At 39.0% G+C, this 24,237-nt stretch overlaps 1 protein-coding gene and 1 pseudogene across 1 annotated transcript in view; one reads left to right on the top strand and one right to left on the bottom strand.

Moving 5' to 3' along the window:
• Positions 1 to 450: 450 nt before the first annotated feature.
• CYBB (cytochrome b-245 beta chain) overlaps positions 451 to 24,237 on the bottom strand; it is a 31,843-nt gene continuing 8,056 nt past the window's right edge. Inside the window, exons 4-13 of the mRNA XM_014076534.2 lie at positions 22,433 to 22,517; positions 21,219 to 21,364; positions 20,816 to 21,006; positions 15,064 to 15,193; positions 14,390 to 14,482; positions 13,428 to 13,681; positions 12,531 to 12,693; positions 10,884 to 11,030; positions 2,881 to 3,005; positions 451 to 2,129 (exon numbers count right to left, since the gene is read on the bottom strand). Of these exons, the coding sequence (XP_013932009.2) occupies positions 2,003 to 2,129; positions 2,881 to 3,005; positions 10,884 to 11,030; positions 12,531 to 12,693; positions 13,428 to 13,681; positions 14,390 to 14,482; positions 15,064 to 15,193; positions 20,816 to 21,006; positions 21,219 to 21,364; positions 22,433 to 22,517 (1,461 nt within the window). The 3' untranslated portion in view covers positions 451 to 2,002. The remainder of the gene's footprint in view (positions 2,130 to 2,880; positions 3,006 to 10,883; positions 11,031 to 12,530; positions 12,694 to 13,427; positions 13,682 to 14,389; positions 14,483 to 15,063; positions 15,194 to 20,815; positions 21,007 to 21,218; positions 21,365 to 22,432; positions 22,518 to 24,237) is intronic.
• Positions 5,340 to 7,835, top strand: LOC148044448 (E3 SUMO-protein ligase KIAA1586 pseudogene; annotated as a pseudogene).

Genomic DNA, 24,237 nt, shown 5'->3' on the forward strand with positions numbered 1-24,237 from the left:
TAATTTTTCGGAGGAGAAAAAGAAAAGAAGCTAAAATGTTGATAAGCAATTATTGTCCTCGCAGTAAACGGATTCAGCTCGTGATAAGATTAAATCAAACAAAACTTAGAGCAGAGTGGGAGAGACCTACTTTGTCCTGCACAAGGCAGTTTGAAGTTCCCAGCACGGACAGCCGTTCTGCCTTGGGCTAGCCCCCCTTTCCTTGCAAGCACAAAAGCTGCAAAAATCGAAGAGCATTTGCCAGCAAAACAGTTTCTTCTTTCCCTCTTGCCTGAAGGATAAGAAAACCTGATAAGACGTCAGATGGAAGATCCTCTAAACAGGTACGTAGCCAGGAATTCGGAGGCAGCTGATTTTTTGCTGCCCCCACCAGTAAGCTCCTCCCAGGAAGTCCTATTATATCATCCTTTTCTTTCCTTAACTCCCAGCTAGAAAAAAGTACACTCAAAATTCATTGACTAGTATTTTATTCAGCTTCACATCAAAAATTATAAAATATTAAAAAGGATTAAGAAGAACAGAAAGAGTACATAAAATACAAATAAAGAGAGGTAAGGCAGAATATGACTTCAGTCAATGGATACTAAAGGAAATAACATTTAAGAAGTCAGTAAGTACTGTATTAATAGTTTTAGTAATAAAATACTGCTAAGAAATATATTTACTAAATGCTGAACTAATGCTTATTATAATACATTTCAGCAAATCAATAATAACCCAGTAGATTTCATGACAAATTGCTTGGATTTCATAAAATTAACAACAAAACAGGAAATAAATTTGTTCAATCAGTGATCAGGGTAAGAATGCAATTAAGCACTATCCAATCAATGACAATGGTTTAAAAAACCCCTCAGATCCTTCAATTCGTTTCTCTGTATCCAGGTATGTTATTTGTCTGCCAATCTTATTGCTGCTATGTGAAATTTAGCAATATTACACAGCATCTAACAAGAAGAAGGCCATAAAAATAGTTTCGTTTTGTCCTGTTAATGATATCAGTAAAGGAACAATTAGATTTGCTACCTACCCTGGATCAGAGCAGTATAGTAGCAAATATTAGATGTCTCAACAACATATTTGCTGCAAGGACAAGTTCCTTTAAACTTGTGGACTGAATAGTTTGTAGGGTATGATATTAAACTGAGCTCTAAAATGCTCTTTAGTGTGTAGCAGAAACCAATACAACTAGATATCTGTTTGATTTCCATCTGGGATATATTATACAAACTCTAACTTGGGCTAGAATACAGCTAATGCCATTCTGATATTCAGTATTTTAAATCCTTTCTCTAATAATTCTCCTAATCTGAGAATATACCAAGAAGAAGAAGAAGAGTTTCATTTTCAGGTATGCTATTTCTACTCTAGGAGACACACAAAATACACATCTAAGCGCCTGAAGCAGTGTTTGCAAAATTTTATTTATATAGCCTCAAGAGATTTATAATGAGCATTGTAATTGAACACCTTAGAGCATTTGTACTATAATTTTAGCGTGGCTTGTATACACTGTCTGTCCTTTGTTTACCAGTAGCAACCTATTGAGATTGGTGATGTTGAGAGACAGTGATTGGTTCAAAATCACTCAATGAGTTCTGTGGTTGAATAAGGAACTAACTCTGGATCAGATTTTGGCATGCTGGGTGAGTTGAAAGAGTCCATGGTCTGCACATTGCCCAGCTTGCCATAAAACGTATATTGTAATCCACAATATATTTGGATTACACACTAATATAAAACAATACAGATCCCTTTATGGTTTATGGTTTAACACAATATATGAACTCAATCTGTATTTGACAATGTTAATATATCCTAAGCCTTTTAAGAAGACTTGCCATGGGGTTAAAAAAGGATCAGTTTAAAACTGTATATTCTTCCTCTAAAGTACATAATATCAAACAAACATGAAACTTTTAATAACATTCCAGTGAAATATTAATGTCACATTAATTTCAATTAATTCACCATGGCTAAATTAAATTTTGTAAGTACATCTTCAAAAATTTTCTTTGTTGAATATAAAGTGTATGCCTCTTGGGTCAGCTTCTGAATTATTAATGCACATTTTATTTAGAGTTTCAGCCAAGGCTTCAGGTCCACATAGGAAAACACCAACCCTGGAACTGAAGATATAAAGCGAAAAGCAGATATTTAGGTCCCAAATATACTACATAATATAAGTAGGGATATTGAACAGGAAATTGAACTTGGGCATTATAATCTGCCCAATCTTATGTTTATCAAAATTCTCATAAGGTAAGTTCACCCTTTAACACTGGTAGCAACATTCTCAGGTTGTGTCAGGTGCAAGGAATGACACTGAACAGCAAGTTTATCGCTACTTGCTTAATTATAACAATCTCTCCAGACTCACTACTGAACAAGTGGATAAGTACTCCAAGATTTTTTTTTGTGGTGGTGGTGGGGGGGGGGGGGCTTTGCTTTCCATTGCTTCTTCTCTTCAGTGATTTCAGGCTAGCCAGTCTCTTAACTCCTTCCCCCACTTCTATAGGAGAAGGACTGGCAAAGTCAGGGGAGGAGTAAAAAGAAGGTCAGCCTCAAATTGTTATGTAACCACAAACTAAGTCCACCCCCCCTTCAATTACCACTACCTTTATCTAACTATAATCGGGTGCTGAGCTTAGTTGAAAAGATACCTGTGCATAGGCTTTTAGCTATAAGTAAGTTAAATTGAACCTTAATGCATGAATTTGATCTTTCACACCTGTCAACTTCAACTGCAGATCCCATCATAGGTTTGGCACAAAGTCCAAAGTGGCAAAAATCAACAGGAACCAGCACTTATTAAACCAATGAAACAAAAGTAATTATATACTAATATAATAAAATTTAATAATTGCACAAGAAACCTACTTTGGATGTTGGCCTGCAATTGTTTTGAACTCATTTTCCCAATTTGGTCTTCCATATTGAGTTTTCTGCTTCAAACCTGTAATCACATCTTTCTCCTCATCATGATGCATTGTAAAATGAGTTGCCTAGAAAATTAAAAGCAAGAAATAGCCTTATTAGCAGATTGTTAGGTAACTTTTTGTAAGAAACTAGAAGATTGTTAGGAAAGTCTTTGTCTTTTCCAGTTGTAATTTCTAGCCAGCACAATCGACATAAGTTGAAATCCAATACAACCTGAATGAAATAGATTGGGAAATATAAGCAGAGTTACTGTATTGATATAAAAAAGAGAGGGAGGGAGAGATTGGTTCCAAATGATAGCCTCCAAATAAACCAATAGCATCCAACAAAGAAAAATATAACACAAATCCAACAAATATGTATTGTATATGTTGGAGGAAAAACTAAGGAAGAGGCCTCTCAATATTTCCTGATGGCTTGCCCTAATGTGAGTATAGTGTCCTGTTTCTTGAGGCTAAGAATGCATGATGTCATTTTTGATCTAACTATTGCAAACAACCCAATTTTCCTTGCATTGCATCAAAAAACAGTATTGTCTTACTTCTGGTGGAACAAACAGCATTTATCAGTCTTTTGTAGTACTTCATTTAATTGTTGGCAAATGACTTTTTGCCACTTGGCTACTGTGCATTGTGGTAGTAATGCCCACTCCCTTTTACCATTTTGTCCTGGTCAATTCTGAAGTTACCATTCCCTGATGGGTTTTGAACCTCTGTGTTTTTTTCTTTTTCTTTGATGCAGTGAAAGGCTGTTTTGTTTAAATAGGCTCATCAGCACAAACCCAAGACCATTTTTGTTGAAATGGTGGACTTTCTACTTTTTCACTGAGTGAAATTGATAAAAATTCCACTAGAGCGCAAATGACAAGAAGAATGATAAAGCCTGTCCCTTCCTACTCTGATCGATCAGTGGATGCACTCAGAGGTGGTATTTAGCCAGTTCTGACAAGTTCTGGAGAACTGGTAGTGGAAATTTTGAATAGTTCACAGAACCGGCAAATAGCTGGCCTTGCCCCTGCTGCCTCCCAGCTGATCTTCTTTTGTTGCCCTGAGTAGAAGAATGGAGCTGGAAAGCAAGTTAGTGGAGTATGGAGGGAATGGGGATTTTGCAATATCCTTCCCCTGCCATGCCCACAAAGCCACGCCATTCCCACAAAGCCATGTCACACCTTCAAAACCACACCCACAGAATCAGTAGTAAAAAAAATTGAATCCTACCACTGGATGCACTGGATAGGAAAGTGTTGAATATGAAGGAGTATCAAGCAAGCAAGGCTCTCCCAAAAGATCCACCAACATGAAATGAAACTAATTGGTGCTTATTTTCTGAGATGGATGAGAGGGATAAAACACCAGGGCAGTGCACTAATCAAATAAACTATTGCTAGACAAATATCTGGTTGCCTTGGTTGCCAAATCTGAAGAGCAATTTCTTAAGCTGATTTTAATTCTATCCAGCACAGAAAACAAGCATCTTAAAACTCCTGATTCAGAAGATCCCTTAGCATGCAATGAATATTTACTGAACTACAGTCATCTTCATGGAGATAATTTTCATTCTACCATATATTACCCCAACAGTAATTTCATAAATAACCTAAATAAATAAATACATTTATTTATTTTTTTATATTTCTAAACCACTCATCTTCCTCAAAGAGACCATTTAAATCACAACCACAGGGACTTAATTGCATATAATCAACATGCAGTATGTAGTTTATTCATTTCTAATTTAGATGGTATATGAAGGAAAGAGAAGAAAGAGAAGGAAACCTTGAAAAAAAACTATATATTTTTGTATCCTAACACATGTACACACAAAACACTTGTTTTCACAGATATTATCAGAGTATGAATGTTCATAGACTGGAATAGACATGGCAACAGGTCAGCCAATGGGGACTGTTTGGAAACTGAAATACAGTATTTGTTTGTATGGGACCATAAGAAGCAGTTTGGAGTCTGGGCATGGCTTTGACTTGCTGAACTGTATATAAGAGTTGGTTTGGCCTCTGTAACTTTGCAGCATCTATACAATATATGAGGCCTCTATATCTCTCTATTCTGTTAATAACTTGCTTCTATGAACATTGCTTCTGTGTTCCTGATTTTGTATGCTGACCTCTGCTGTATGGTATTGTATATAAAGAAATTTCTTATGTAATTGAATCCTGCTGAAGTTCATTTGCTTGTGTGCTGGTCAGATCTACTGTACAAACTCTGACAGGTTCTGGGCCAAGAGCACACAGTAAGACTGAATTGTAATTAAGTTGAAGGACTGCCTGTGTTATAGTAAAAGAGAACAAGGCAGAGAAAGATTGCAGGATAGTTGTTGAATTCAGGGAGAACTCTCTGCCTCATTTGAGGCAGAAGAATTATATTATTTGGGCTGCAAAGATGGAGTGTTTCCTGCAGGCTAAGGAACTCTGGGATAGTATTGTTAATCCACCCCAGGCACCATTGGTACCAGCTGACCAGAGGCAGCATGATAAGGCACTGGCCTACATCATCTTGAGTTTAGAAGATGAACAATTTTTGAATGTGGATGACTTGAAGACTGCAAAGGTTGAGGTTTGGCTGAAATTGAAAAGTGTTCATGTGAGTGCATCAGCATGTAATATTGTGCAATTATCGAGAAAATTATACAGAACCTGGCTTGAACCACATGATTCTGTGGAGCAGCATTTATTGCACATGCAGACTTTATTCATTGAGCTGGATCAGCGTGGGATGCAGATTCCTGAATCTCAAAAGGTGCTGTTGGTGTTAAACAGTCTTGATGAAATGTGGGATTGTTTCAGCTGTTTTTGAGTGCAAATCAACCAGCAGCACCACCAGCATCATCAACACCACCAGCACCAGCAGGTGAACCAGCACCAGCACTACCAGTGCCAGTACCAGCATCACCAGCACCAGCAGCACCACCAAGACCAGCACAAACACTTCCACCACTTGAAGTCAGAGAAAGCAGCAAGTCCATCCCTTCCACTGAAAGTCTTTAAAAACTTCCTGACTGCTGGAGTTTGCAGCAATACAGACACTTCAAGGAAAAGGATGATAGACTGGCAGTGCCCGACAAAATGTTAAGTTGTGAGTACTATGTGAAACATGGGTTCTCATTAGAGAAAGGTTTTCATGTTTCCAGAGAATGGAAAAATTTCCAGGTTGAGGCAGCAGGGACAAATAAGGAGAATCAGCAATCATCTCTCAGAAAAAAAATTGAAGGAACATTTTCAATCAAAATCACACACCATTTGTAGAGAGAATATTAAACAACGGGAGAAGGATGCTTTAACCAAATCCATAGATAAGTCAACTGGCAAACATTTATCCAGTACTAGGACAATATTGTTTACAGTTTACAATCTGGCACAAAGATGTAAACCATTCTCAGACACTGAAGGGCAGGTTGATTTGCTAACTGCAATTGGAGTAGATCTGGGAGTAGGCTTGAATTCACAGAGATCCACAGTGAAAATAGTTGAATTCATTGCAAATGAAATTAAAAACACTGTGTTTGCCAGCATTATTGCAAAGAATCTGAAAGTGTGTTTGATTATTGATGAAGCTTCAATGCTATCAATGTGTTGGTTTTTGTTAAAATTGAGGATTTAGAATGCCCAGCAACCATTTTTGTTGAGCTGCTGGAATTGGAGAAACAAGATGCGGAGACCATATGTTCTGCAGCAATGGGAAGCTTACATAAAGTTGCGTTGACCACCGAATATCTGTGGAAGCATTTAATAGCATTCTGCTCCAATGGTGCCAGCATTATGCTTGGGAAAAATTCTGGGGTAAGCACCAGAATAGCTAAAGACTTCCCAAACATTGTAATCTGGCACTGCTTGAACCATCACCTCCAACTTGTGCTGGATGACTCCATAAAAGACATCAAACAACTGAACCACTTCAAAATATTCTTTGACAAGATGCACACCACTTTCCATAAATCCTGCAAGAGGCAGACAGAACTTTTCCAAATTTCTGAACAAATGGGCATTTAAATCGTGAAGATTGGCAGAGTTTTGGAACCAAGATTGACTGCTTGTAGTTTAAGGTTAACCATAGCTGTGTAGCGTGCTTATCCAGCACTACATCAATATTTTTCTGGGCAATGAAAAAATTCCAGGCATGGCTGCCCTTTTTGAAAATTTAAATTTTTTGAGTGATTTGACCATCATGATTGATATTCTAAATGAGATTTCGCTTATGTCAAATGCACTGCAGGGGAGAAACACAGATATCATCAAGGCCCAAAAATTGGTATTGAGATCAATTAAAGCATTTGAAATGCTTAGACAGGGAAAAGGCCCATATGAATAAAAGGTTAATGGAATGATAGCTTCAGAAGCCTTCCAAAACATAAAATTAGTTCAAAATCAACTATTTGTTGCCCTTCCTTGTGAAAAACTTTTGGCAAGCACCATCACCAATTTGAAGAAAAGGCTGATGGATTGTGAACATCTAAAAACAACTAGCAAATTGCCAGACGCAAACAAATTACAATTTCTCACATATTTGGAGCCGGATTACTGGAACATTGAAGATGTAGTCATTCCATGGGCAGAAGCAGAGGCAGGATTGATTGAATTTGGCAAAATGTTTAATTATGAAATTGATTTGAATGACTATAGAGATTTTTTGGAAAATGTACTCAAAGATCCAAAGAACTACAAAATTCCTGACAGTATCAAAAAAGCTGGAGATATTGTCAGGACAATTGCTGTTAGTTCAGTAAAAGCAGAAAGGGGGTTCTCAAAAATGAACCACATATATTCAGAACAAAGAACCCGCCTAACTGTTCCAAACATTAGTAATCTGATGACAATAAGCATTATGGGCATGCCTGTTAAAAGATGGGACCCAATTCCTTCAGTCAAAAAGTGGCTCTGAGCACATCATCACATGGCTGATGATCCATGAGTGAAGAGCAAGAGAAGTGCAACTGAAGAGTCTGGAAACGAAAGAACAATCTGGAGACATCTTCAACCACAAAACCAATAACACAAGTAAGTACTTGAGTGAATCTTTTTCGTTGTGTTATTCTTATGTAAGATGTAAGTGCATGCAATTAAAGTCTTCCTTCCTTTTTTAAATTTTATTTTTATTTTTTATTTTCAAAACAAACACAACATCCTTCTTTACATGCCATAGAAAGTATATCAGTTGGTTACAAAAAGACTTTCGTGCATCTCTTCCAAAGTCAACAAACATAATTCATATTAACTCAAGTATTTTAACAGATATTTATACATGTTACCATCGTCGTATCTCCATTTTCATTTGACTATAATTGTTTAAACATCCTTCATCATAAAATATATCAAGATTTAATACATAACCACATACTGGCCTTTCATTTACTATTTCTAAAATCCTCCACTAACACTGAATCCTTACGTCCTATTCTAGCTAAACATCCATAATATTTAATAACAAAATTTTCTAATCCTCCTTTCCAAATCACTGTTTAGAATTTACATCCAGTTTCCTTATGTTGTACCCATATCTATATATACGTTATTATCCTTATCCCTCCTTTATTTAACTATAGCCTGTATCATAACATTTCCCCCCTAATAATCAAAACTTTAACTGTATCTAACTTAATTCTTTTTTTATTAACCTTTATATATAATCCAAAGGGATTTCTAATCTTCCTTTCATGGGTACCATCCAATATTCATATCCAATTATACTCATCATGACACTACACATTGTATACATTAGTAACATTACCAATTATTTATTTAAACTATATCTATTGTCAATAAATTTCACCAAATTATACTCTTCCATCTATCAACTATCTTTCCAATAGCAAAACAGTCTCATATCTTCTGCCATTTGTGGTGTCAGTCCTCTAATCATCTCCTTAATCAACTTTGTATGGACTCCTCTTAGCAACTCCTTGCTTATAAGATCTCTCATGTAATCTTGATGCCCTTCTTCTGTTTCCTTAATCAGCTTATCTTTGATTGTCAGTAGTGTTATCAATGATATTGCTAATAAAATTTCTCTCTTTAAATCCATACATTCTTTTGTTTTTTCTTCTTCTGTATCTTGCCATCTGGGATAAATCTCCCCTCCATTTAATTCCTCTTTCAGTATTCCACTCTTTCCATTTTCAGAAACAAACCAATCACCATAAATATCAGCAAATTTAATTTCTTTATATTCATTTTCCACTTCGATTTTTTGGGTTTTAACCACCATGTTTTCCACTTGATAAACAACCTCAACTACTTCATCATATTTTGCTGTTAGATGCTCTAAGTCTTCCAGCTTCTTCTCTATCCTCTCATATGTATTTGATAATTTCTGTATTTCTGAGAATATCTTTCACAAGCTTAAGGTTTTTTTCTGTTGTTGAAATTGTGCCATTATCTCCAGCTAACAAACACAGCTGCTCTAGCTTGGAAGGTTAATAAGATTAAGCATAGATTCACAATAATGTTTTGTTTTCACTTTTCTCTGGTTAAAGATATACTTCAAAGGGACATCTGTATGCTTTCCTTCTTATCACTCTCTATAACCAAGCAGTGAGTCCTTGTAGTACCAAGCCAAAATAATCAGTGAGAAAAATAAGAGTGTTTCGTTTCCAATACACAAACCTTCCAGCCTCTGAGTAGCAGTGTTATTGTTGCAAATTTCCTTGTTTCTTTTTGTATCTTTTTTGTATTTCAAGTTAAAAAGGAGTCCGATTTTTGAATGAGTTAGGAGAACACCCACAGTAATGAAAGAGGAAAATTTTAGTCCATAGGTTACAGAGAATAATTAAAGAAAAAAAGTAGAAGAAAACTTAATCCATTTGTTTTAAAAGACTTGCATAAATTCCATTCATGAAGATAGCATTTAAAAAGTAAGATAACCCACTGTCCAAAACCATTCCAAATTTAATTCCATCACTTAATTCTTCTGTTCTCCAATCTAAATTAATTTTAAGTTTTTTATAGGCAGTCTCTTTTTAAAATGGTAAAAGTTCCTCACCAGCTGGAAACATTTTCTCTTTCCATATCCTTCCATTTTTGGAGCTGCCCTGACTTCATCAGCCTTGGCTGAATTTTTTGTTGCCGGTTTGAAGAACTTCTCTTGCATCGACCAGGGATTTTGCAATGTCCCTGAGGTCAGCAAGACATATTCTTCCTGTTCACCATCTCTGCGGGACAGTTTAGGTTTGACTGCACCACGCAGCGGCAAAAGTATCGGCTGCAGTCTTGGACCATCGAGACCGCACCTCTGTATCATTGCGATGTTGGCTCCTCCTCTCCTAAAGTCTTCCTTTCTGTGTCTCTTCTTTGTGCAGGCCATTCATTGGAGCAAGATGTTCAGGTGGTGGTGTTGAAGAATAATCATCAGAATAATCATCTTTCCTCTGTAAGTTGTATTGTTTTGTGTTCTTGTTTCATCCTTATGCAGTGCATGCAATTGAAGATTTCCTTTCTGTGTCTCTTCTTTGTGCAGGCCATTCATTGGAGTAAGTTGGTCAGGTGGTGGTGTTGAAGACCAGCAGGATAATCATCTTTCCTCTGTAAGTAGCTGTTTTATTGTTTTGTGTATTTATTTTATTCTTATTTTAGTAGTAAGTGCACAAAATAATACATTTACTTTTTTATATCTTCTTAGATCATTCGTTGGGGCAAAAAATTCAGTGACATCAACTTAACTTCTCCCACCCATCACATAACTGCCAAGCGACTCCCACCCAGTCACATGACTGTTAAGGCACTCCAACCAGGTCACATGACTGCCAAGCGACTCCAAGCCAGTCACATGACCATCAAGCCATGCCCACAAAATAGGCCACACCCACAGAATAGGTAGTAATTTTTTTCAAACCCACCACTGATCCAGTCCCGCCATCCAGATCCCAGTGCATAGGGGATATGCAGTGATTGCCTGCCTTTCTTAAAGATCCAATTGCTCTGATTCAATAGTTACCTGAGATTCATCCCAGCCAGTAAGATAGATGTTGTAACTGAGAAAATCTGTCTGATCCTTTTCTTGCATTTGAGCCTCCGCTGATTGTAAGAGATCAGCAAACCATTCAAAGGCATGGGTATCTCGGCAGAGCCAATAAAAATAGATCTGAGGGAATAAAATTGAACATGTTCATATTAGATCCTCTTTAGTTAGATGACTTTGTTCACTTTCTCATTCAGGATAACAGAAACCTCAATACACACCTGGCAAACACAGCTATTTTCTTCCAGGTTCAACTGTACTAAGCTCATGTTTTTACTTTCAAGATAGTACTATGCTCATGTTTTAAAAGCCAGTCCAATGCTTTTCCAAAAGAACACTAAACTCTTACTTACAGTAAGCTTGAATACCTGATAAGTGTCAGACATCACTCAGGCAGATGTTCAGTCTCACCAAGCCAAAATAGGAAGTTTCTGTTATCTGGGTCTTGCTGATTTTCTCACCTCTGAAGCAGTGGTGGGATTCAAAAAAATTTACTACCAGTTTGGTGGGTGCAGTATTGGCTTGGTGGGCATAGCTTGGTGGGCGTGGCAGGGGAAGGATACTGTAAAATCTCCATTCCCTCCCCACTCCAGGGGAAGGTTACTGCAAAATCCCCATTTCCTCCTGATCAGTTGGGATTTCTGAGAGAGAGAATAGATGGGGGTGGGGCCAGTGAGAGATGGTATTTACCAGTTCTCTGAATTACTCAAAATTTCCATTACCGGTTCTCCAGAACTGGTCAAAACCTACTGAATACGACCTCAGGTCTGGAAGAATTGCTGTTTTTCTGTGGCTTCTATCAACAAGGGTATTGTGTGATGATATTCTTTTCACTATTCTTTTATTATTATTTCTGACTCACTAGAAATGTCTGTGACTGGCCAATAAGACTCACATGCAGTTTCAATTTGCATGTTATCATTTGTGTAGTATCGTGTTTAACTTAATTCCCTTGGGAAAGTGTCATTTTCTCTGCTCCATTCCAACTTTAGAAGTTTGTTGCTATTATGCATAGAGTAACAGGAGCCAAGCAAATGCCAATTGCTAACTGCATCAGCAACCAAATGGCCAGTGAGGAATGTCTATTTTTTCATAGAAAATTGTGTTAGAAAAAGGGAGAAATGCTGTTTTAAAATTAGGAAGAAAATGATATTAGCTGAGGATAAAACAAAAGAAATATAATATGATGCATACATACATACATACATACATACATACATACATACATACATACATACATACATATATATATATATATATATATATATATATCCATATATATCCATATATATCCATATATATCCATATACATACACACACACATACACACACACACACACAAACACACATATATACATACACACACATACATACATACACACACATCATATTATAATGTAAATCTTTCTTTTTCAACTTGGCCATATTAATTGGAAATTGTAAAGTCCAAGACATCTGAAAAAGATGGGGAAGGGTGGGGAAAGTTGGATGTGAAATACTAGTATTGTGCATTGACATACTCATGAATAAATCACAGCTGGGCATATATTGCTCCCCATTTTTATATGCTCTTGAATGTTAGAAAACAAATGCTGAATGCTCAGGAACAGATTGTGGACATACCTTTTTGAGTCTTAGGTCCATGGCATTATTGCAGTACTTATACCACACAGATTTGAGAATTGATGCAAAAGGGGTAACCCCTATGCCAGCACCAACAAGCATCACTGTTTCATAACTGAACACATCTTCACTAGCAGTACCAAAGGGACCATCTACAGCTATCCTAGAATGGGAAGATAAGGTTTCAGATTTTATTGTTTGATTGAAAGTTTATAGTATAATTTATTGTTACTGAGTCATACTGTAGTAATTTACCACCAGGCTGAAGCCAACCTTATTCTATTTAGGGACTATTCCATATTTTGAAGAATTTATTTTAATTGTGATCAGAGCCCATAATAATAAAGCAAAGATAGTACCAATAATAGGCACCTTGAGTGCAATCACAAAACTTCTGGACCACCACTTGAACACATTGGCAATGACAAAATCATTATCAATCAGATGCAAAAGGTAGCTTTATTTGGAACAGCTTATATCCTGCAATGAAACCTTTAAGACCATCAAACAATGACATATGTCTACCCCAGGCAGCTTTACTGCAACAGCTTATACCCACAATTAATTAATTAATTAATTCAACAATATCTGCCTATCCCAGGTCCTTGATAGGTAGATAAAAGTGCCAAACCCAGTCTAAACATCTGGCTAACTGTGCAACAAGCCATAAAAATAATTGTAATGGACTCTAGTTTGAGCTCACAGTGCTGATAAACTCACAACTCACTTTGCGTCATGGAATATCTGATCTTTCACAATACAATTAAGCTATTTAAGATTTTTTCCATTTTGATAGTAGTGAATAGCACTGAGAGGGTTCAAACTTAATTTTATCATTGACACTTTATAACAAGATATTTCATAGAAAATATAATTACTAATATGATGAATACATACTTAGGAAGTTTCCAAGCTTCTTGGAGTTGTTCTTTGTCACAGCCACAAGCTTTAAACAAACCTTCTGTCCAGTCCCCTACAACACGTATATGAATGCTGAAATAATCTTCTTCAGGGGCAGAAGTCAGTGTGAAAGGATGCCATTCCAGTACAGATACTTCAGGACATTTGACAAAAATGTACTGTCCAACTTCCATCTTGAAGCCTTTCTTTTTCATCTGGAGCTCAAAGGTTTGGAAAGGATGTGTGACAACCTGACACAAGAAATAAAATTCTCAGAATGCCATAGGAAATAAGTTTGTCCTAAGTTAACACAAGTTTGATAAAGGAAGCAACAAAAGGTAGTCCAATATTTATTTAGAATTTGAATTTCATTCAAATTTGAATATTTTGAATATTGTGAACTGTTAAATATATTAATGCTGGAAAGACAGTTCCAAATGAATATGTTAAATACTTTGATGATTAATTTGGAAATTTCTTCCCAGGATTGGGTCTCATTATTGTAGGTATCTATGTCTGTAGGTAACACTGATGATGAGGCAACCACAAAATGACTAACATTTTGAGTAGCATAAGACATGTAAGATATCTTTATGACTCTTATCGAGAGGTGGGCTGCATATACTTTTAACAGCTAGTTTGTCGAAAATGTGAGAGAGAGCGCACACCTGCTTCACATACGTAGGCTACACACACATGCCTTCTGCACTTGTGCGCAACACCTAAAACAGGGCTTTTTCTATGAGGGCGGCTTCTTGCACATCTGCTAGGTCAGCCACAGTTAGTAGAATGGAAGAGGCATGCAAATCAGCTTGGCTGCGGGGCAGGGCAGGACAGCTGGAAAATGAGATATCTAGGACCAAATAGTGTCCTGGTGGATCAGCGGGATCAACCAGTGCTCAGAACTACCGGTTTGGGTAAACCAGTCCAAACTGGCAGCAGCCCACCACTGCTCTTACCTTTGTAATAACTACTTTTTGCTGTGAGCGCCAAAACCTCACTAGTCTCTCGCAAATATACAGAACCATAGGGCCAATGATCCATTTCCATGTCTGCCAAGATAATGAGTAAAAGGAGAATGAAGAATTGTTTAACTTTTCTTAATAAATATTCACACATGACACTATTCGATTTCATCTAACATGGTTCAACTGAAACAATGATTTTCAAATTACAGTGGCTGTGCATACATGCTAAACTAAAATTAATCACTTTATGATTTAACACGAGATGTGAACTCTCTCTCTTAAATAGAAAGACAGCTGCTTTGTATATACCAGAATTTGTTTCAGTTGTGAAATCAGACATTAGCCTCTTGCACAGAGAAGAAGTTTGTTGTTTGCAAAAGCTTATGGTTATTGGTTAATAGGAAGTTGCATCTTTCACAAATCTTTAATTTCAGAAGTCTTGCTGTTAAGAGAGATGTTGTCCTTTGTCTGAAACTACTCTTGAACATATGAATGAAAAGATGTTTGCATCAAATATTTATAACAATGTTCTTATAAGTTATGATTGAACCCTCAAATGTTTTCTCTAACTTTCCTTTCTTTCAGCAAACTCTAACATTAACATTAAAAATTCAGCAGTCTTTACAGTTGTGTAGTTTTTTTAACAAGGAAGCAAGAGATCATACCATGGGAGGATTTCCAGCAAACTCTGGTTTAGGACATGAAGACATTTTCCCCCAGGCTGTGAAATTTTTGGCACACACTTCTGGCTTATGCAACAAAAAGCTTTCAGGGGTCTGCCCACGTACAATTCTTCTGCAAATAACAACAAGCATTTGGAGCAATTATACTGATCCATTGTAAAAACATCCGCTAATCCAATTACATATATCTTCAAGTTCAGTGTTAAAAAGCAAAACGTTATGGAAAAAGTCCATTCATATTAGCTGTTTCAGGAGTTCATATTCCATTATTTTGAATTATAACGACATCAGCCCCAGACTGCATGACCAGTTGGGAACTATAGCCTAAAGCATGGGCTCCCAAACTTCTGGGCACCAGGGACCAGTTCTGTGAAGAAAGGTTTTTCTGTGGACTGTAGTTTCGCATGTTACCTGCATTACCTGCAAAGATGCAGCTTTGCTTGTTTGCACAACCCAGTTTCTGGATTCCCCAGACCGGTACCAGTCCATGGACCAGGGGTTGGGGACCTTTGGTCTAAAGACATCAGCAGAGGTGGTATTCAGCTGGTTCAGGTGAACCAGCAGTGGAAATTTTAACTGGTTCGCCGAACCGGCAAATACTACCTCTGGCTGGCTCCCCCCCCCCACCTGCCTGGTTGCCTGGTCACCGCTCTCCCCACCTGCCCCACCCAGTCACTCTTTACCTTCCCAGTGGCATAGCACACTCTGTGTGGCACTCATTTGAGCATGCGCACAATCTCTGCTCTGCGGCTGTTGCCTACCTAAGCTGCCTTCCCATGCAATGCCTGCACCCCAGCTGAGCTGCCTCCTCCTGCCTACAGGTAAACCTGCCAGTCATGCTATCCCCCTGTCCACAGAGCTGGCTGTGCCCCCCCCATCCCCACGCTCACGTAGCTGGCAAAGCCACCAATGCAGTTCCATTCCAGGCCATGCTGGCTGTGGCCTAGCTTGCTTCTCCCCCATCCCCGGGCTTGCCTTGCTGGTGAAGCTGCCTTGGTTCTATCCCAGGCACGACTAGCTAACTAACCCGCCAGCCCCCCAGCCTCCAGCTTACCTTCACACGCGACTTCCAAATCTTGAGCACTGTGCTGCGACAGACACTCTCGCTTTCCCAGCAAGAGAGCAGTGGAGAGAAAACAAGTCACCAAAGAACACATGGAGTGGCTCCATTTACTCTCTGGGTCAGCGGATGCTTTTTCTTTCCACCACTCCCTTACTGGGAGAGTGAGAGTTTCTTTTGCAGCACAGCGTTTTGGGTCCTGTAAATCCCTTCTGGAAAGCCAGGCAGAGAGAAGCAGCTACTTACAGGTCCCAAAGCGCTGTGCTGCAAAAGACGCTCTCCCTCTCTCAGCAAGAGCAGAGGTGGAGAGAAGAATCAGCCATTGACCTGGAGAGCACATGTAGTCACTCCACGTGTTCTCCATCAACTTGTTTTCTTTCCACCATTCTCTTGATGGAAGAGCGAGAGCATCTTTCGCAGCATAGTGCTTTGGGTCCCATAGGGAAAGCGCTGCGCCAGAGAGAAGCAGCATTCAGCCTGGCTGCTTCTCCCTGAAGTAGCAGAAAAAGAATATCCGGGGGTAAGTAAGGATATATGGAAGCAGTCTTGAGAAAGAAATAACTTATTCAGATGAGTGCTAGATAAGGTCTGAAATGCACGAAATCTAGAACTTTGGTTTGAATCTTCAATTATTCTCCCACTGCATCTTTCTGTTAAATAGGTTTGGCATTTTGGTGCCAGGATGCTGGTTTCTTAATAAGTCCAACTTGGTACAGAAAACGTATGGGTTTGACATGGGAGGGAAACAATCTGATATCATATTTTAGGACACATACAGCTACTGACTACTGAGCTCACTGTCAGGGTTCAGTTTTGTTGCATATCTATGTGATAATGGTGCTGTTCAGTTCCTTCAGTACATATGGTACAGTAATTCAAATTCTGTGACATTTTACAATAGCTTAAGTATAACGTGTAGATTTGACTTCATCAGCTGTCTACAGGTTAAAGTAAGACTTGACAGGTAAATCTGTCTTGATTTTTTTAATTGTCTGATTATAATCCTTTCGGTATGAATCTGGGAACAATTCCTATTTAATAATGATGAACTTATTTGGAAGACAGGGTGACAAGCTGTAGTTTTAATTCTTATTTCAAACATTCTAGGAGATGAACTGGCAACATCTTTTTTTTTTTTTTGCATAGCTTCAGCAAATTATCCCTCTTCGCCTTTCAGGAGCCATAAGACCAAATGCTCCCATTAACCTGTTTCTTGGAATAATGCAAAGCTGGCAAATAAACCTGATTATTATTCTATTCCAGAAGAAAATAGAAATGATTTACATTTATATGCCAGCATATTCTTCTTTGTTGCCCCTTAAGACCTGAGAAATGATTTATAAGGAAAACTAAAATGCTGGCACAGATGTTTTACATCTTGAACCTGTTTGCTTCACACAGTATGATGGGCCATTCTATGAACATGTGCCAGCACACAGATAGTCTTGAAATGACACATGTGCCAGAAGCATCCTTATTGTTGCAACAAAAGCCAGTGGGGATCCTTATGGTTAGGAAAATGTTTTGGCAATATTTCGACAGAGTGTTTCAGTATGGCTTATATGTAGAAAGGAAAATGAAAATAGCTAGTTCCATTTATTAGTTTCCTTACTTAAATTCCTAACACCAAAAAATAGTTTTACTGAAGAACAGTAGACAGCTTTAGATACATTTTTTTCCTTTAAGTAAATTGAAATGATGAACTGACCCAAGGAACAAAAGTTTACTATAAAAAGAGCCTTTATTGTGTCCCATTGGAAGGCAGAGGCTATCAGGAAAAAAACAGAGAGGAGTTTATGCCAGGAGAAATGAGAATTAATATACTGATAAGCAGTGATGTGCAGTCACTAGAGGCAGGGGAGGCGGGGCCTCACCAGTCTCCTGAGGAAAAGGAAACAATTTTTAAAATAATTAAAAAGGCCAAGGTAGTTGCTCCCAGACTCCAAGTCACAGTGACTCTGAGTCTGCTTAGTGCTAACTGTAGGAGGAGGCTAGAGAACTATGGGCCTCCTTTGCATAAGGAATTTTTCGCCTTTTAAGAGTTAACCAAGGGTTAAAAAGCGAAAAATTCCTTATGCAAATGAGGCACGTGATTCTCCCGCCGCCTCCTGCAGAGGGCACTTTGTTTAGAGGCTTTTTTTAAACAGTTAAGCAGAGTCATTCACGTGGTGACTCTAGCAGCAACTATCCTAGTTTATATTTTTTAAAGCCATGCCGCCTCAGCGCGCCATAGAGCGAAAGATGTCCTGGTTTGTGGCCGGGCGGCATGCACTTTAAAGTACAAGTGTGCCACCCGGCCACAAACCAGGACATGTTTCGCTGAATGGCAGCCGAGCCGGCCGGCACTCTAAAATGCCAGCATGCCTTCCAGGCCGGCATTCAGTGGGACATGCTGAATGGCCGGCCCAGAAGGCATGCCGACACTTTAAAGTGCATGCTGGCTTGGCCGCCATTCAGTGAAACATGTTTCACTGAATGGCGGCCGAGCCGGCCAGCACTTTAAAGTGCCGGCATGCCTTCCAGGCCGGCCATTCAGCACTCGCACCCAGCGCTCGCACGCCTACCGGACGGCGCCAGGGAGGAGAGAAACCATGCGGGTCCCGTTGCTGATGGTACGGGCTGAGGGTTGGCCAGCTGGGGGTGGCTGCTGTCGAGGCCTCCAGCCTTGCAATCCTGGGCGGGGAAGGCAAAGGTTCACTCCGGAGCTGCGAAAGACCATTGCACTGGGAGGCCTCCGCCCTGGGGATCCCCCGTTTCCTCCCATTCAGATCACCCCCGAACCCAAAGGAGCCTGGGCGGGTTGCATTGCATCGCATTGCATCGCATTGCATCGCATTGCATCGCATTGCATCGCATTGCATCGCATTGCATCGCATTGCATCGCATTGCATCGCATTGCATCGCATTGCATCGCATTGCATCGCATTGCATCGCTTGCATTGCACAGCATAGCATCAAATTGTGCGTTTTGCTCGCCCTTCCAGCGCAGGGGTGCAGGCCAGGGAAGACAGGGTTTGGGGCACGGAGGAGAAAGGGGCAATCTCCCCCTCCATCCATCTGTCCTGCTGCAGAGCTCCTCCCAGGAGAGGGGGAGGTGGTGAGTGCGCTGATCCCTTTTGCAAGACCAGCCCTCCGCCTTCGTGTCCCGTTGGGAAGGGTGGATGGGAGACAAGAAGGGGGCAGGCTGGCCTCGCCGCTTGCATTTCCCCTATTCTCCCCCTCCCAATATAGGTGCAGAGAAAGAGCCAGGCTTCAGAAAGGAAAGGATATTTTTAATAATTTTCTTTGTCTGAATATGATTTCCCCTTGAGGAAAAGGGGAGTTTTAATTCCCCACCAGTAAAAAAAACCATTTAGTCTTTGAAGGGCCCTTGTGTGACATCTGCCTCTGTGTGTGTGTGTGTGTGTGTGCGCGTGTTTGTGTGTGTGTGTGTGTGTGTGTGTGTGTGTGTGTGATATCAGCCTCACCGCACGTCACTGCTGATAAGACAATCTGTTTATAAGATCAACATCTTAGCTGCTGTAGTTTCACAGCAGCAGAAATAAAAGTTAGAATTTACTACTGATGCTTCAGATTTCCAAAGTCCCCAAAACAAGGGAATTTGCTTAAAGTGAGTGTGTGAGGGGGGAGACGGAGATGGAGATGGATGCATTTTCTTCGGGGTGCATTTTGGAGAAGTATCAGGAGAAATGCCAAAAGGGCAATCAGGGATTAAATTCCAAATTATATTGGGTCTTCAGGGGAAGGAGACATGAAGAACTCTCAACTGCATGTTTTTAAAAATCTCATTAAAATGAATGTCTAGAGGCAGCTCTTTAATTCTTAGCTATTTAGCTCAGAAATAACAGAATAACAGAGATGAAAGGAACTTTGGAGATCTTCTAATCCAACCGCCTGCTGAGGCAGGAAAACTGAGGATGCCAAAATCTGAGTAGAGGTCCTGGGAAAGGTGTCAGAATAACAGTATAACACCTAGAAGGGACCTTGTGGGGGGAACCCTATACCCTTTCAGAGAAATGGCTGTCCAGTCTTTTCTTTAAAACTTCTAGTGATTGAGCACCCAGGACTTCTGGAGAGAAGCAGTTCCACTGATTAATTGTTCTCACTGTCAAAAAGTTTCTCCTTAGTTTTAGGTTGCTTCTCTTTGTTCAGCTTCCATCCATTGCTTCCTGTTTTGCCTTCTGCTTCTTTGGAAAATACATTGCCCCCCACTTCTTTGTGACAGCTCCTTAAAAGCCTGCAACACTGTTGGGCAAAGCATGTGAGCCATTTTCTCCTTTCGGTGATCCATGAAAGTACATTTATAGCATGTAGATAATAAATTGAAAAAAGGTGAACATTTTTACAGAACTATAGATATGTTGAGACTGGGTGTGACAAGGAATGGCTGGGAGGGGAGGGGCCAGGCGAGGCAACCCTTGATGTGAGTGACATTGAGTTGGCCACACCCACCCATTCACACACCCACCCAGCCATGCCCATATGACCACCAAGCCCCACCCACAGAACCAGTAGTAAAAAAAATTGAATCCCACCACTGGACATCAGGTTAAAAATGATTCTATTACAGACTTCAGTCATTTACTGTTTTGATAGATCGTCCTAAGAAAGCCCTTTTGATACTGTCTTTAGGCAGTTCTTGAATGTGATATCTGAATAAGTGCAATTACTTACCCAAATCCATGGATGACAAGACCAACAAAAAAAATAACAAAGAGATGATGAGTAAACCAGAATACTTCAAAGTACGATCTGCGAATGGTTTTTGTAGATGATGTGATAATTAATATTAGACACAATGTAATGATAACACCACTGAGGCCAGCCAAAGTCGTAAATGCCACATAGAGGCCACCCATAGGATTCTGGAAAGAAAAAATCATGTTGATATAATCATACCAAACAAATTCATTCTGACAGAATTGCATAACTTCTTTTGCTTTAAAACCAAGCAACTATATCCACAATAAAAGGCATTACATTAGGGTAGCGATGATTATAGGGAAAAATAAAATACTTCTGTATGCATGCGTGAGAAACAATAAACCTCTGATTCCCCCCCCCCCCATCTGCTTACCGAAATTTTTTTTCTGGCAAAGTTCAGGTAAGTTTCACCTGACTGGTCACCCAGATCAGACAGTACACACTTAATGCTTCCATTTTTTTCAGTGCGTGCATCCACCAATCTTTCAACGTTAAATAAATGTGCAATTGTATGGATTGCTAGCAAAAAATAAAAATAAATAAAAAGTGGGATAGATGATATATATTAAATATTAAAGAGATAAATCACTTTTAAAATGCTTTGTTTTTCATATGGAAAGGGGATTTTTTGCTAACTATTTTGAGAACTGAAACATCCTATAAAATATAAAAACAAGTGTACAAGACACATACTTTACAAATACAGGTCGTTTTGTTTCTACTCTTAAGTTGTATACCTAATTATTTTAATTGCATTATTTTTCTCCAGTTATACTGAGGTGGCTTTTAATAATTAATCTATGAATGGTTTTGTGCAAAATTTGAAAAAGTAGATATTTGTTTGGAAATAAATATAAGATAGCACAAGAACTTTGACAGCAAGGTAGAATAAGTGCATTTAATGCTGAAGGAATTTGACAGGACATGAAAAAGATATCTTGCTAGCACATATTCATAATAATGAAAAACTGCTAAAGCCCCAGTAAATTTATATCAAGATATTATGTTCCTTTTCTTTCTATTTTCTTTTAAACAAAAAATTCACAAAACTATTTCTTTTTAATATTTTGTATAGGACTTGATGACCTGAGACGTCTAAAATTAAATATAATTATACAGAATAAACTTCTCTTTCATTCATCCTCTGCATGTTTGACAGTTGCCAGAATTTAAATCTGGATTTCTATACTGTACTAAATCATGGCTTACTTAATCATAATATGTTGACTATGACTGGATTTGTACAGCAGAGAAAACTAAAAGCCATGTTTTATAAACCAGAGTGAACAAGTTCATTCAATATCCAACTGTATTACGGTTTAGCAAATGGACTACACTGATGATGTTAGCTAGTTAGGGTGGTAATGAAACATCTGGAAGAAAACAACTAAGTCAGAAAACACCAAGGACCCCACAACTCAACCCTGAGCTACAAATATTCTCTTCTATCAGTTTAACAAATGTTTTGTTTTCTTTACTTCTCTACTTCTTTACTTCTCATGCCTTTCTAGAAACTTGTTCCTTCAGTATGAGTTTTGTTCACTAAACTGATGAGACTTTGAATAAAATAGAACTTTGAACACTCACCAGTATGTAGTGCAATCATCCAGGCCACCAGTTTGTGAAATGTGAGGTTTCTGTCCAACTGTCTTCTGACACGCACTGAGCAACACTAGAGATTCAAAAGAAAAAGTGAAATACAACAGTACTATTTGTCTCTCCTGGTTCTCTCTTCTGAGTTTGAAGTGCTATCTACCCATTCTTGGGCTGATACTGAACAATACCTCATAAAGTTTGCTGACCCCATTATGCCTCCACTGAATCTGTTTCAGGCCCTATCAAATGAGGAGGCCTTGACTGTGAATGTGCTTTTAGTTATAATCAGCATGGCCATTTTTCTCTTCTAGCTTTAAATTATCATCACCTCCATCTCTTCTTTTTATTCATCTGGGTAGACAATAGAAGTGCTAAAACAATGCCTGCTACAATTATGTTAAGGAGCAATAAATTGAAGTTCAATCTGGACAAGACATATGTGCTGTTAGTGGATGTTTTATATACCAGGGTATATTGTTTCCAATTTGTTCTGGAAAAGTTGTATTCCCTCTGAATCCATTGTTTTATTACAAGGGATCCTATGGCAAAAAGTGATTTGTTGCAGCTTATATTAGAGCTATGGCCTTTACTGTAGCTCTGATATAGCAGTTCATACCCTGATAACTTGATATTTACACTTATTTACAATGTGTTTTATATGAAGCAGCCTTGATATTCAGTTAGCACAGAATATTGCATCGAGAATACTGGCATTATAAAGATATTCTATTGATTTTATTTAATCTTCACACTTAATTTCTCATCACAGGTAAGCTGGTGGTCATAATTGATCAGGATTTTCATCATTTGGGACTAAAAGAGAATTTGACAACTAGACAGATTCTTTGGGTATTAAAAGTTTCTTTACCATGTGGAATGGGATAAAGGAATGATTACCCTTAAGATTAGTTGTTCTGTTTGCTTCCCCTAACTAAAACAAATGAAACAGGATATTTGTACCAATACCCCCTGTGGGGAGGTAAATGAGTAATGAATGTCATGTCTCTGTTTTGGGAGATTGTGTAGAGGTCTACATGACACAGGAAAGGGGTCTACGTGACACAGGAAGGCCAGGTATTTGGGGATGATCGATAAGTTGTCAAAGAGTATAAAAGTCTGTACAGAACTGCCATTTGGGGTTCAGGTTTTGCTCCTGAACCTTTGCGCAAATAAACCTTTCCCTTTGACAAAGAGCTGGCCTTGTCTCATTTTCTGCAACATTTCTGGCACCCCAGAATGGGACAACCAGGCAATCTTTCGCTCCGGACGACTAGGACCCCACGCTGGCAGAAGGATCCGAGCCCCGGGTACCTCAGGCGCCACGAGGCTTCTTGCTTCGGAGGAACGGGGGAGGACACCTTCCACCATCGAGGGAAATCCAAGTCAGCCCAAGGACCCTTTGTGTGAGTAAGGGAAAGGAGAAAATCTGAACAAATCCTGGCCAGGACGAGAGGGAATACAAGACCTGCTGGCAGGCAAGTATAATATAGTGTTGTGTACCTACTCCTCTAGAGAGTAGAAGAGGGTGCCTGATCACCACCCTGGACTCGGGACGTCGATCCTAATGAAGTCCGTGTTAGGTTGTATGGGAGGTTAAACCACTGCAGTTTCCGTTGGTGACTGTCGAGTATCCAGCACCGCGGGTCAGTGGTAGTGTTTTAGAACATGGGAGGAGGAGGTAGTGTCCTGAGAACACCCCTCCAGTGTATGTTGAAGAATTTTAAGAAGGCATATAATGGGGATTATGGGGACCCCCCAGCAACCCAGGCTAATTTAAAAATATTTTGTGAGTCAGA

This window comes from Thamnophis sirtalis, unplaced genomic scaffold (assembly GCF_051295495.1).
Source record: "Thamnophis sirtalis isolate CommonGarterSnake01/CBP01778 unplaced genomic scaffold, rThaSir2_p1.2 scaffold_8, whole genome shotgun sequence".
NCBI lineage: Eukaryota > Metazoa > Chordata > Lepidosauria > Squamata > Natricidae > Thamnophis > Thamnophis sirtalis.